The sequence below is a fragment of the Neltuma alba genome, unplaced genomic scaffold, assembly GCF_004799145.2.
Source record: "Neltuma alba isolate B1F8T4 unplaced genomic scaffold, ASM479914v2 tig00002484_pilon, whole genome shotgun sequence".
Classification (NCBI taxonomy): domain Eukaryota; kingdom Viridiplantae; phylum Streptophyta; class Magnoliopsida; order Fabales; family Fabaceae; genus Neltuma; species Neltuma alba.
Window position 1 is genome coordinate 2,260 of NW_021632877.1, and position 13,356 is coordinate 15,615.

At 38.6% G+C, this 13,356-nt stretch overlaps 3 protein-coding genes across 3 annotated transcripts; 1 reads left to right on the forward strand and 2 right to left on the reverse strand.

The window, feature by feature from the left end:
* Positions 1-962: 962 nt before the first annotated feature.
* On the reverse strand, positions 963-5,041 carry LOC114729718 (uncharacterized). Its single transcript, XM_028916754.1, has 8 exons — positions 5,008-5,041; positions 4,807-4,872; positions 4,045-4,674; positions 3,869-3,940; positions 3,654-3,724; positions 3,455-3,512; positions 2,505-2,769; positions 963-2,332 (listed from the first exon to the last, which is right to left on the reverse strand). The coding sequence occupies exons 2-8, from the start codon at positions 4,831-4,833 to the stop codon at positions 1,686-1,688; spliced, it is 1,770 nt and encodes a 589-aa protein (XP_028772587.1). The 5' UTR covers positions 4,834-4,872; positions 5,008-5,041; the 3' UTR covers positions 963-1,685.
* Positions 4,948-9,250, reverse strand: LOC114729635 (uncharacterized). Its single transcript, XM_028916674.1, has 10 exons — positions 9,229-9,250; positions 8,158-8,509; positions 7,676-7,916; positions 7,026-7,288; positions 6,619-6,783; positions 6,379-6,515; positions 5,752-6,298; positions 5,572-5,666; positions 5,207-5,269; positions 4,948-5,096 (listed from the first exon to the last, which is right to left on the reverse strand). The coding sequence occupies exons 2-10, from the start codon at positions 8,430-8,432 to the stop codon at positions 4,948-4,950; spliced, it is 1,935 nt and encodes a 644-aa protein (XP_028772507.1). The 5' UTR covers positions 8,433-8,509; positions 9,229-9,250.
* LOC114729679 (uncharacterized) lies at positions 8,602-12,556 on the forward strand. Its single transcript, XM_028916719.1, has 3 exons — positions 8,602-8,620; positions 10,228-10,531; positions 10,627-12,556. Exons 1-3 carry the CDS (start codon positions 8,602-8,604, stop codon positions 12,554-12,556), a joined length of 2,253 nt encoding a protein of 750 aa, XP_028772552.1.
* Positions 12,557-13,356: the final 800 nt, after the last annotated feature.

The window sequence follows — 13,356 nt, forward strand, 5'->3', positions numbered from 1 at the left end:
GAAGACATATCTTCTTCCACCTAAAAAATAAAACAAGAAGAAGAAGACATGTGGTTAATATTGTAGGTACGGAGTCAACAGTTTTGGTATTTTAAGCAACAAGGTTTTAAAGTCAGAATTGGCCTCCTTTGATGATGCAATTTGTATCAGGGCTTTCCAGAGCATATTATCATAATGAAAATAATTTCGTACCAACCCTTCACTTCACCACTTGAGCACCAGTTTCTAATAACACATCCAAATAAATAAGCGAAAGATATGTTATCTGGGGAAAAAAAAAAATGGGAATCCGAAAACTACTCGTGAAAAGATGGGGAAAATGGGAGGAAAGACGGGACAAAATAATAATAATTCAATAAAGGTTAGTGCAAGATTTAATTTAAATGAATAATGATGACAATAATTTATTAGTAAAAGTCCTTTATTTAGTTGACAATGAGTGGTTGATAATTTGAGGTACTCGGGAGCAAGTGGAATCATTATGATGGAAACAGGTAAATGCAGTGGACCTGCTCAGAAGTTTTCCTGTTTGTGAAGGGTGAATTTCTACTCAAAGCTTATTATATTATCATCCTATAAATTTTTAATGAAATTCAAACTTCTGGCGTATTTCTATAACCAATCAACTATTCACATCCCTGTCATGTTTTTATTTTCCACATGTAGGAGAAATGGGCGAGCATTTGATTTCATTATAAAAAACCATAAAAATCGTATTTTGATGATTTTCAATATGAAACTAACATGCACCTAATCCTCAATTTCGAGAGAAAAAAAAATCAAGTCATTTGTATGGCGCGGGTGAAGCAAAGAATTGCAGTTTAAACAAAACATGTAACACACAAGGCCGAATATATATGTATGTATGTAACACACAATGGCACAAGTGAACCGTAACAACTGAGGAAAGGAAAATCATTTGGGATCCAGCTTAGCTGAAGGAGGGTTGAAAAGTCAGTCCGTTTGCCTTCAAATAAACTCATTCGGTTAAATGTTGAATCTAACCTCTAAGGGCACATTTTAGTTTGTCTTGCGTTGGCACTGCAGGATAGGAGGAAAACTAGTTCTATATTTTAATGGCATTAATTAAAAACGTTACATTATAGACAAAGATTTTCAGACAAAAATTTTCAAACATAAATCACGATCATCCAGACTCAATCAAATTCATCCAACATCAAGTTTGCACAACTCCGGTCCCGGCGATACACCTTTTAATTGAATGAAGCTGATTCCTGAATGCTAATAAAGGGCCAAACTTTGTTTGGACAAAGTGAATATTTTCAAGACACGCGTAGTCCTTGTATCTTGCTGAGCAAAAGAATGGAGAAGGACCAACAAACTTCCGACAGCCATGAATCTCAGATCTCCCAATAAATCACTTGCTCTACAATTTCCAGCAGAAAGATCACTTGCGATTCAAAGTTTCTCTTCACCTCTTAGTTGAACCCCAAATGGAATGAAAATTCTTAGCCAGAACAATTAATGCCTAATCCATGAGGAAGAACATGATCTGAATGACGCATCATCCACCCAATCAGTTTCTGAGGCCATCAGAAACGTGGTCATCGTGATCTGAATTGACCAACAACCAACAACAAAGATCTTGCTGCCCGCCAGGTTTGCCAAATACACCTGATATAACGAAGCTGCACAAGCAAGCAGTTTTCATAAGATGTATCACTTCACATAATCATATTTAACTCCGACAGGTCATCCATCGGTATTTCAAGCCCAACAGTATCATCTTCTGGCAAACCATCATCATCAAAGTTGAACCAAGAACTAAGATCTTGGTGGCCACCAAGTTCACCAGATACGCCTAATTCTTCCATTGAATCGAATTCATGTAGTTGCAAATTACCCAACTCGGCCGATTCCTTCTCCTTCAATGTGTCCTGGTTACTAGACAATGGATCAGTCTCCTTGCCATCATTAGTTCCTGCATTACCCACAAAGATATCTTGATGTCCACTTAGATTACTCTTCTGCTTGGGCTTTGTTTTAGGTTTGCACTCATTTCGGCTATTGTCCAATGACAGGTCTCGGGAGATGGATATGTGTCGACTCTGGTCCCTGCTTTGATTCCTCTCTCTCTCACTTCTCTTTCCCTTTACTCCACCGTGAGCAGGGCCATCAAGATTTGGTACTCTTGAGGAAGAACCAACACCATTAACCAGCATTTCCTTCTTTTTCTCCTTGACAAGCAGAGACCCATTTTTGGATGATCCTTGTTCTGATGAGTGAACTGAACCATGGAAAGAATCCTGCATACCTCTGTCTGCATTATCTCTATGGGGATCATACTTCTCAGAAATACTGGAAACCGCACCTGCATATAAATCAACTTATTTTAAAATAAGAAATGTGAGAATTCAATAAACTCCTAGCACAAAAAACAAAGAGGAGGGCGGGGGAGATTGTGATTTCTTAAAGAATGCTGAGATATGACTAGAGCACGGACATTATCACAAGAGCATGTGGAAGTAAAAATGAAAAACTACCTGATCTTCCGGCCTCCACTTGATGGGAAACTTTATTGCAAGTGTTGCTGGCTGTCATAGAGCCAATGCCTTCACCGGATTTTGCGTCATTGTCACATGAAGGGGCCAAGAAGATGATATTTTGAAGGGCATGTTCACCAAAGCAGCTGTTGCCAGTTTCTTCATAGTTTTTACATCTTCCAAGAGCACGCTGGAGGAAAGACAGGGCACCTTGTTTTGACACCTTGTGAACTACACTTTTAGAATTTTTGCTTCCACGACATGCCTGTTCAAATTTCATTAGATAGGAAGTTTGTGGTCACGGGATGCCTCAACTCACCCATTAAATAATATTAATACTACTAAGCCTTCAAATTGCAAAGTTGACTAATATAGCAACAGATTTACTGTCCAGTACAATTATCCAAAGATGGATAAAGTTAATTCAGAGTAATCTTGATATGATATTGTAATAAATAAATAACAGAATTATGTGAGTTAGTTAGAATAATAGTTAGTTACGAGCCGTTGGACTCTGCCTATTATCTCTCATCTGTAAAGGTGCTGTATTGTGATCAACCTAATGGAACTCTTCACGTCTATTGCCTTCTACTCTCTTCCACTTCTCCCTCATTTCCCCTATTCTCTCTGTTTCTCTTCCCTCTCCTCTCTCTCTCTCTCTCTCTTCCAATAACATAACAAATCTATTCATCAGTAAGCACGTGTACCCGGAATGCCGATATTGCATACTTGTGTCAATATCCAATATCAGACAAACTGGGAAGCAGCTACTGGGATCAACCGATCAACTCATTAATGAAACAAAAGGAGGGAAAAAGATGGCCCTCAATGTGAAAATTAAAGTTGAAAAGGAATCAAAAGGTTTTGGACTTCTACATAAATTATTTGCAAGTATGAAGACCACTTCTCACGTGTACGTCTTAACAGATAGTGAGGTATTAGAATATTACCATTCTCTTTCTGTAAGCCGTCTCAATAAGTTGGTCATATGCAACTTGCTCAATCTTCCTGCAACGTAAGCACTAAATGTTATTAAGAAAGAAAAGGAAGTCATGAATGCCAAGATGATAGTGAAAAATGAACCCAACTTTTCAACACATCAACTCAGTAAGATTACAAAGGAAATATTCAAATCATTATAGAACATACCGCCTTTCTGTATCTCTCACTTTCTGAACAGCTCGATCAATTCTGTCCAAGTTTTTCTTCTTCCTCCCAATCTAGTAGTCAATCAAAATAAAAGACAATGTTATATGAAGGCAGAAAATTCAAGGCCAATAAAACCAATTCAACAGATTTCATCACGAAATCATGCTCTAGCAAAAGCTCAGTTTTATAGGTTACAAGTGAGGTGCCGCACGTACCTGTTGATGCAGCCCTTTCTTGAGTTCCATAATATCTTGATTTAAGGCTTCATCTTCCTCAGCCAAATCAGGCTGCAAAAAGCAAAGGAAGTCAAAGGAATAAAATGTGTCCATTAATTAGGTAAGAAACAACGAACTATGAAATTGACAATTCAACATATGAAATAAAGTCTAACCAAAATTTCTGGATATATGCCAATACTCTGCAACTCAAGCAGAAGCCTGTCATCCAGACACATCTGCTGATACTGAACATCCGAAGAAGGAAATCCAGGACCACTTAGTTCAGCGCTTGGAAGCTGATCAAGGTCATTAGAACATATTTCACTAGTATGTGTGATATCAGAATGGGAAAACTCTTCATCTCCCTGCCAAACTCCAGTGCTTTGTAAAGAACTGGATGTGTTGGGGTACCTAAATGTGTTAGATGCAGTGCTCTTATCACAAGATAGTCTGTCCAATATAAAATTCTTCTGAATTTGAAGTTCCCCCTTTGACTCAACTTCAGAGTCCATTTTATCGTAATCTTTGGGTTCAAAATCAATTTGATTACAAGATCCACAATGAGAATCATCACTGGCACACTGTCTAGATGTATTCTTTCCCTCGTTGTGGTGGTAAGATTCTTCAATTTCATCTTCTTCAATCAAAGCAGAAATAACTCTTTGGAACAATGGGGAGACCTTTTCCAGTCTTTCAAAGTCACTCTTTCCACTAAAAGCATCATTCTTAGTTGACTGCTCATCACGTTGCCTCCTCTTTCTTTCCCTTAAACCATGCATAGCTTCATTGTTTACCACAGCACCCTGCACAATTAAAATTAAATATTCAACCACACCAACAGCGGGAGTTACAAGAATAGCAGCTACAGATCTAAGCAAAAATTACAGACAACACGAAAGATATAGACTTGTTCATATATACTGTTCATTAATTACCAAAATATCATGATCAACATCAAACATCTGAGATAAACTCTTGTCAAGTTCCTCCGCAGAATTTAGCTGATGAAGTATCAACCAAAAGAAAAAAAAGGTTTGTCAGAATCTTATGAAAAAATCAAGAATCAAATGAAAAAATCACAAGGCTATATGATCAATGAAATGTGTGATTTCAACCCCACAGTTGCTAGTTGCTACCTGTTGTTTCAAGTATGATGAATCCTCCAAGCAGATAGGACTAAAAATAGACTCCATTTTACGCCAAAATGGACCAGAACATGCACGATCTACATATAGAGCACCAGCAAACTAATAAGGCACAGAATGTAGCATAGAAAGTTATGCCATCAAGGATAACAAGGAAAATTTGGGGGATAATATGGTTCAAGATACATACTGCCAGCATTACGTGCAGAATTGGCAGCTTGATATAGCTCTTCACGGTCATCATCACATTCACCTGGACATACATATTTCAATATAGTGTATAACCAAAGATTCTGTAGGTTATAATCAAATAATTAAAAAATCAAGAGAAGAGTATAAAAACATTATATAATACAGTAGCCTTTAAGATCCTACACTAGGCAAAAATTGATGACATGATAATTAGTGAAAATAGGCTTGTCATCACTGCTATTTGTTAGAGACTTGGACGACCTTTTTCTCCCCCAACAGACTTGCAGGACTTTAGATGTCTTGGTCATAATGAAGATAAATTCCAGAAAACAACTAAGCCAGGTTTCACAGACATAATATTACCTGAAAACTTTTTAGCACCATCGCCCAAAACCTGCCCCACATGAGTCAAAACCTTGCGATCTTTTTGCTTTTTCGACGGAGGACGGCCATACTTGCTGCACTCAAAAAAGGTCAGGGTTTCATGACAGTTTAAGCAGTGAAAAGAAAAAAATGCTAGGTCTTGGAATAAATTCACCATACATTTTACTCTTGTCATTAGATCCCATGTTCTGCAGCGGCTTCATTATTGGTAGACTCTCTGTTTTCTCCCTCCCTGAAGGAAGGCCTGGCCTTACAAAGGATAAATTTCTTCCAAGTCTTCCTTGTCTCTGCACACAATCTCCAGATTCATCGATTGGAATCTTATTCTTCCTCATCTTTAATTTCAAAGCCTCAGCTTTTTCTGCTGTCGGAGTAAAGTCACTATTATTCAATCCTTTCTCTTTTATTTTGTTTTCCCCACCTCCGGACTCTTCACTTTCAGATAAGCCAAACGGAGATGAAATATCATCAGATGGTCTCTTATATTTTTTAGTACTGTTATCCACACTGCTAGCCATCTGAGATCCACTGCTTCCAACAGCAGAAGTTCTAACGCTAAAATCAGGAGTTGGACAGCCTTCAGCTGAAACCTGAGTTTCTATGTTACGTGAAACAGGAGAAACTACATTTGCTCTTCTTGAGCGGGAATTTTTATGGGGCCTCTGACCAACCCACTTGGTCATTGGATGTATAGAAGAACCTGAACCTGTAAATGTGGAACGATTTTGGTGATTTGTCATACAAACCATTAAGACTTCATAACTGAATATGAAGGCTTTAACCAACCTGGGAAAGAACCAGAAGAAGGCTGAGTACTAGAAGAGTCTAGAGCCGTAACTGAACCTGTTCGTGGTGCGCGGGATACCTTGTTTTTAATCAGCGTGTTCGGACTACTTGCCAGACAATCCTCCTGAGCGTTTGCCCTATTTATAGTGCCATTAACAGAAAAAATTTCAAATTTGTAACATCCAAGACCCAGTCTACGACATATATTAAGGCAATGCAGGATCAAGATAGGTTTCCAACCTGTTGTTTCCTTTAGCTACTCTATGCTCTAAAGTAGGCATGCTGTCCCTGTGAAGAGAAGCACCCTCTTGCTCACTCCCAAGCATCGTACGCACACCTGAATTAGTAGGCTCTGAAGAACTTTCAGACTTGTTGATTCCACAAGCTCCAGGAAGAGGCTTCGATCTACAATTTGAAAAAGCATATTAGGGAGATAGTATTATCTATCCACTTGATTGCCAAGAATTGAATGAGTTGCCAAATTAGAAGCGATCAACAGACACTCCAAGGGATGAATAAATTGCTCAAAGTACATAAATAATTCTCAGCATGTTCCGAAAGGCTTCCACATCATTCTTTCGCTATAATGAACATTACACTTGGTGAATAATCAATATACCCAGAATCAGTGAAAAAGATCAAACTACCTGAAACCCTGAGGATCATACAACCGCAATTTTAAATCTGAACTGGCCTTGGCAAGAGTAGCTCGCTTTACATCTCTGTCACCACCTATAACCCTGTTACCTACAGCCCCAACAGACCTTTTCTTCTTTATTTTATGATCTAACCCTTCTCCTCCAGCAAGCAATCTGCGAGTCTTCTCTTCGATTCGGACTGAGCTCCCTCCAACTGTCTGAATCAAATTACAATCCTGCTGCCTCATAGCAGCAGCAGACCTACTTTCTGACTGGAAACATTATGAAGAGACCACAATCAATAAGTGAAATATGGGGTAAAATAACATGGGCAATTTTAAAAGCGGTCACAAGTGTCAATAACGCTTCACTCGAGTTGAGAACAGTAAAAAAGATCTCAAATATATCAGCCTGGAGAATTTCAATACAGGCTTAAGCAGCTTGAAAAGTAGTTCATTTTCAAAAGCAGCATAAAAAGTACACTATGTCACAGGGGCTTTGAAATGAATTCAGTGAAATTCACCAGAAAATGAATTTAGCATCTTGCACAGAAAGATAATGCTAAAGCCATAACCCTTATCCTCATAATGCTAAAGCCATAGAAGCAGAGACAACAGATATGTTCTCACAGTTAACAATAGCATAATACAGATACACACCCGCACATCCGCTACAGATGTTCGAATCCGTTTGTTCAGTGTAGAACTTGAGGCCTTGGCTTCTGATTTTTGAGTTAGAATATCACTAGAATTTCTATGAAGCTGGCTACCCATCTTTGTTAAGTTTACTCCACCTCCCCTGTCCATCGGAAAATCAGTTCTTTGTCGCTTCTTTGAGCTTAATTCCTCCCTATATTTATCCAATTTAGATATAGAGTCCCGCAACATTTTTGCTCTATCCCTGATCAACAGTAATTTACAATAAGAAACCAGAATGAAAATTCTCTCTCAAATATTAAAGATAAGCAATCCACATATAAAGCATACGTTGCCATTCCAGAAACCAACAATTTAAAAAGATTCACACTGTTATGCAAGGTCATTGATTACAAATGTCAAAAAAGACTAAGCATTTAGAAAACATTATCGACATTCAAGAATATATTAGAGGAATCTGGGGTGAAATGGAAAACAATATATACCTCGCCTTTCTGGAGTTAACTTGCACGCTTTCTTTGAAGTGCTTTAGCTCCCCTGAGGCTAGTGGGGCCATGGGTTTTTGATGTGGAACACCAAGAGAATGATCTTCTGAAGTGCTTCCCAAGGGGACACCTAGAACCTTCCTCAGCTCTCCAGAACGAGTATACTTTGGATTGCCTAATATAATTGGATCAAGTGGCAAGCACTGAGGCAAGGGTGGCATATCTGATGACGTTATCCCGCTGCTGCTGCTTGCGTTATTTTCAGAACCCAGCATTAAGCTGATCTCCTTGGTAAGACAGGTAAGTGAATGTCTGTCTTGTTAGCCTGAAATCAAATTAAAATTTATAACTCCTGCACTCAATTATACATGACGGGGTAAAAATTGTTAGTGCTCCATTAGGCATCCGCTAAATGCATCAGCAAACAAGTATATGATGGCAATAATGGCAAGAGATACAGAAGGTAAGATTTACTTTTCTGAAAAAAATACTGAATGCAGGCTAAGAAACTACAGCATTATATCAATTTCAAACGATGCGAAGCAAAATACAAATCTCGATTTTCCAGAATCAACATAAGCCTAAATGTTTTGCTTATTTTTTCCTACTTTCAGAAAACGATCCAGCACGATTACCATAAGGGTCAATATACCCCATCGAACATTACTAATCACTAGTTCCATAAAATTCCAAGTCCTTAAATGAAATGATGAATAAAACTAAATGCAGGGCCTCCAATAGTCAATGAAAGGCGAGAAGAATATAATGAAGAGCCGAGAAAACCAAAAAAGTTTCCGTTTTTGCAATAACTCAAGATAATAAATGCATTAAAAATAAGCACAGATAACAAACGCGTCGAACTACAAAGCCTCAGTTTCTCAAGAGCTGAACTAAGGATAACCAATAGAATCAAGTGTTTTTGAACAGTAAGAGATGATTCAACTTGACAAGCCAAAAATCGTAAACCCTAGGCGAGAAGGTGAAATCCTCACCAGTAAACAGATCGATTCGTAGAATTAAGCTGAACAAGTAATGATTAGTTGGAATTGGAGAACTGAGAGGTATAAGTACCAGCAATTAAATGAAGTCAACTTCGGATCAAAATCAAATCGTCGCAGAGGTGAGAAAGAGCGAAGCCGGGGAGGGGGGGGGGGAACGCGGGAGGACGACGGACATTATCAAGTTTTCGTACATGCGTCGAAGTTGACTACTATTTTCGCGAACCAAGGCAAAAAAAAAAAAATTGACTAATTTAAACAGATTATAAAAGGGAAAATGACAATAAAATACCACTTCAATTCCAAAAGGACAAATAAGGGACCTGAATAAGCAAAATGACAAATAGGGCACTGGGTATCAATTTGGAATTCATATTTTCGGCGAAAAGACTGAAATGCCCTTATCAGTGAGGTAAAATGAAGTGAAACTGAAATGAAAATAAAGATGGAGCAGAGCACCGGTTGAGCTGATTTAATAAAGAAGGAAAGAGAAACGCTGGAAGAACACATCAGAGCTGAAAAGAGGTGAGTTTAAGTCGGTAGTCTTTGGAAATGGTATAATCTTACTCCTCCGCATCATAATTTTTTTGGGATTGCTGATTTAATAGATTTTGGTTATGGGCGAGAGGTTTTGTAGCAAGAGAGAGAGTAAACATGTCGCATTAACTGATGGTGGGGTTTGGGTAGTTCCTTTTTGTGTCTGCTTTATGGCGCAATGGTGGGGACGGGTGTGCTGGAGATGAGGTTTTATACTTTATATTGACTATTTCGAATGACGTAGCGGAAATCAAGAAAGGTGGCAAGCAATTACGTAGGCGTGAAGTTTGCGTTGAAGTGGTGAACGTTGTTAAAATCAATAATGGAGTTGTGAAACCCTATAATAAAGTTGCGAATAGAAGAAAAGTTTCTCTCTTTGTGTGTGTTTTGGGTGTCACGTACGTTGATGGAAACTAATTGGCGGAGAAGTTAATTTTTTTATATTTAATGTTGTTTGCTGCAGGTTAGCAAGTGGTGATGTCTTGTAACATTGTATCAACATCTTCAAAAAGACTTGCTTGTTATTTTCACGTAGATGGGAAGTTTGTGGAAAAGGACAATGGCGAAGTTAAATACTGTGGTGGGACTGTCAGAGTAAGAGTAATAAATGAGGGTACAAAACTTGAAGATTTGAGGGCAATGATAGGCGAATGGTTCAGCATGGATTGTCATGGCTGTGATATTAAATACACTTTGAGTTTTGACGAGAGGGTATTGGTAGATCTTATAGATGATGGTGAAGTTGATAATCTATTTGAATATAATGACCGTAATGCACATATTTATATAGCACATAAAGGTAATGACAATGTGGAGGAAGGAATGGGTTATCCAGAAATGTAAGTGAGAAATTTTTTTTTGGTGGTTATGAAAGTTGATAATTGTTGTAATGTTGTAGTAAATCTCTTAACAACAGTGGTAATTATAAATGCAGGATCTCAAGAATGGAAGGACTGTCAGAACAGAGTGATGAGCCTACGTTGGAGGGAAATGCTTTGGAAAGTACAAGTTCTGGAGGCAGTGAAAGACCTAATGTAAGCCTACCATACGGAGTAGTGAGTGCACCTACACCTTTGCCGGAGATGAATTCTTTGAAATGGAAGGAATTGTTGTTAGGACGGAACCAAACTTTTGCAAATGCAGAAGATTTCAAGAAGAAAGTACATAAGTTCAGTATTGCAAACAAGTTTGAGTACAAGTATGTGAAAAATTGTAGGGGAAAAATGTATGTGAAATGTAGTGTTGAAGGTTGTCCGTGGAGGATAAGTGCAAGAGTGGGGAGAAAGAGTACTCCCTTTTTACGTGTGGCAACATTCATAAATGAGCATGTCCATAATGCACAAGACAATCTTTGTGTGGAACATTGTGGTTCAGCTAGCTTGACAGCATCAATCATCAGAGATGAGGTAAATGATCACATAGACAGGCGTCCAAATGATATAAGGAAGACTTTAGAAAGAGATTATGGTATGAAGTTGACATATAAACAAGCATACAGGGCAAAGCAAAAAGCTTTAGAGGACATACATGGCAGGCCTGACCAGTCTTATATGCTTATTCCGTGGATATGTGAACGGTTGAAGGAAACAGATAACAAAACCGTGGCCAAATGGGTGGCTAATACTAATAACACATTTGAGCGTGCATTCATAGCATATGGGTGTTGTATAGAAGGCTTTATAGCTGGTGCTAGACATGTACTGTACATTGATGGATGTCATTTAAGTGGACCGTATAAGGGGACGTTACTGTCGGCGTCTGCTTATGATGCTGACAACGAATTGTTACCTTTTGCGATTGCTGTTGTAAAGGGAGAGACACTTGAGGATTGGACATGGTTCTTATATATGATTAAGGAGATAGTTGGCTCGATGGAATTGACAATTGTGTCAGATCGACACAATGCAATAATAGGCGCCGTGCAAGCAATATTTGGTGGTGAGAGGCATGCATACTGTTACAGACATGTTAAGGAAAACTTCAGTGCACAAATGATTAAATTAAATAGAGGAAAGAGGAAGACTAGTGGGAAAGCAAGGGAGGAGGGACTGCAATACCTGGATGCCATTGCATATGCAAGGCTTGACACCGAGTTTGATGGTGCAATGGATAACATGAGAAAGTTCAATCCACAATTATTTGAGTGGCTTCTTAATCATGGTGATGTTGAAAGGTGGGCCTTAAGTAAATTCCCATTTAAACGGTGGGATAACATCACAACAAACCTTGCTGAGTCATTCAATGCTTGGATGTTGAAAGAGAGACGATATAATGTTGCCCAACTTATACATGAGCATCGTGAGAAAGTGGCAAAGAAGATGTATGCAGCAAGCATAGCAATGAGTAATTGGAAAAATAGTGTAGGCCCAAACATAGATGCAAAGTTGGTGGACAATGTTGCTAGATCAGCATGCATGCTGAGTGTACCTTATGGAGGAGGTAGGGTGTGTGTCCATACAGCAAAAGGAGCTGTACATGTTGATCTTGGTCTAGGCGAATGCACCTGTGCAGCTTGGCAAATGTCAGGCATTCCATGTCCCCATGCCTGTGCAGCGATTAAGGCTGTGAATTGCAATGTCTATGATTTTGTTGATGAATGCTACAAGATTACATCACAGCAAAAGATTTATGGCAGGAGTATGATTCCAGTGGCGACAGTAGACATGCCAAATCCTAACAATTACTGGGTGGAAAATATAGGAAGTCAAGTGTTCTTGGCACCGCCTTTGACTAATCGACCGCCAGGAAGGCCTAAAGTAAAAAGACGAGAGTCACAGTTCCAGAATAGGAAGATCTACCATTGTAGCACATGCAAACAAGTTGGGCACACAAGAAGAACGTGCAAGAATCCAAACCCAAGTTGAACTTAGATGTCAATAGATATGGTGATTTTTTGGTGTAAATAGTGTTGCGTGAATGGTAAATCCCATTGCACGTGTAGTGTAGTTAGTATGAAAGTTATGGTTCAATGTTTACCGTGCTGTACTTGAGGTGCAGACATTTGAATATATGTAATGCATCTGCTGTCATATTGCTGCTGGTTTTTGGTAAATACTGTTGGGTGAATGGTAAATCCCATTGCACGTGTAGTTAGTATGAAAGTTAATGGTTCAATCATGTCATAAATACTGTATCAGCTGTCATATTGCTACTGTTTTTTGATAAATAGTGTTGCGTGAATGGTAAATCCCATTGCACGTGTAGTGTAGTTAGTATGAAAGTTATGGTTCAATGTTTACCGTGCTGTACTTGAGGTGCAGTCATTTGAATATATGCAATGCATCTGCTGTCATATTGCTACTGGTTTTTGGTAAATACTGTTGCGTGAATGGTAAATCCCATTGCACGTGTAGTTAGTGTAGCTACTATGAAAGTAAACGGTTCATGTTTATCGTGATGTACTTGAGGTGCAGTGATTTGAATATATGTAACGTATCTGCTGTCATATTGCTGCATTGTATTGTTCATGGCAGAAAATCTGCCCAGCCCGGCAAGAAGGTGCAAAACCCAGTATAAAAGTAGTAAATACCATTGAAAGAGTTGTAAATCCCTCCGTATGTTTTGCAAAATTGACCTCCGACCTTTACCGTTTTGAGACCAAAGTTGCGCAGGCCAATTTTTTTGGGATGCAAAACCCACTGTAAAAGTTGTAAATCTCAGTTGA

Bases quoted from the DNA above. Each gene is read 5' to 3' on its own strand.
- LOC114729718 (XM_028916754.1), bottom strand. From the start codon at position 4,833: ATGTTTGATGTTGATCATGATATTTTG. The intron at 4,675-4,806 runs GTAATTAATGAA...TTAATTGTGCAG, and splicing joins ATGTTGATCATGATATTTTG to GGTGCTGTGGTAAACAATGA. The intron at 3,941-4,044 runs GTTAGACTTTAT...TGCTTTTTGCAG, and splicing joins GCATATATCCAGAAATTTTG to CCTGATTTGGCTGAGGAAGA.
- LOC114729679 (XM_028916719.1), top strand. The intron at 10,532-10,626 runs GTAAGTGAGAAA...TTATAAATGCAG, and splicing joins GGAATGGGTTATCCAGAAAT to GATCTCAAGAATGGAAGGAC.
- LOC114729635 (XM_028916674.1), bottom strand. From the start codon at position 8,432: ATGCTGGGTTCTGAAAATAACGCAAGCAGCAGCAGCGGGATAACGTCA. The intron at 6,784-7,025 runs GTAGTTTGATCT...TTCAAATTGTAG, and splicing joins TATGATCCTCAGGGTTTCAG to ATCGAAGCCTCTTCCTGGAG. The intron at 6,516-6,618 runs GTTGGAAACCTA...CACTATAAATAG, and splicing joins GTAGCTAAAGGAAACAACAG to GGCAAACGCTCAGGAGGATT.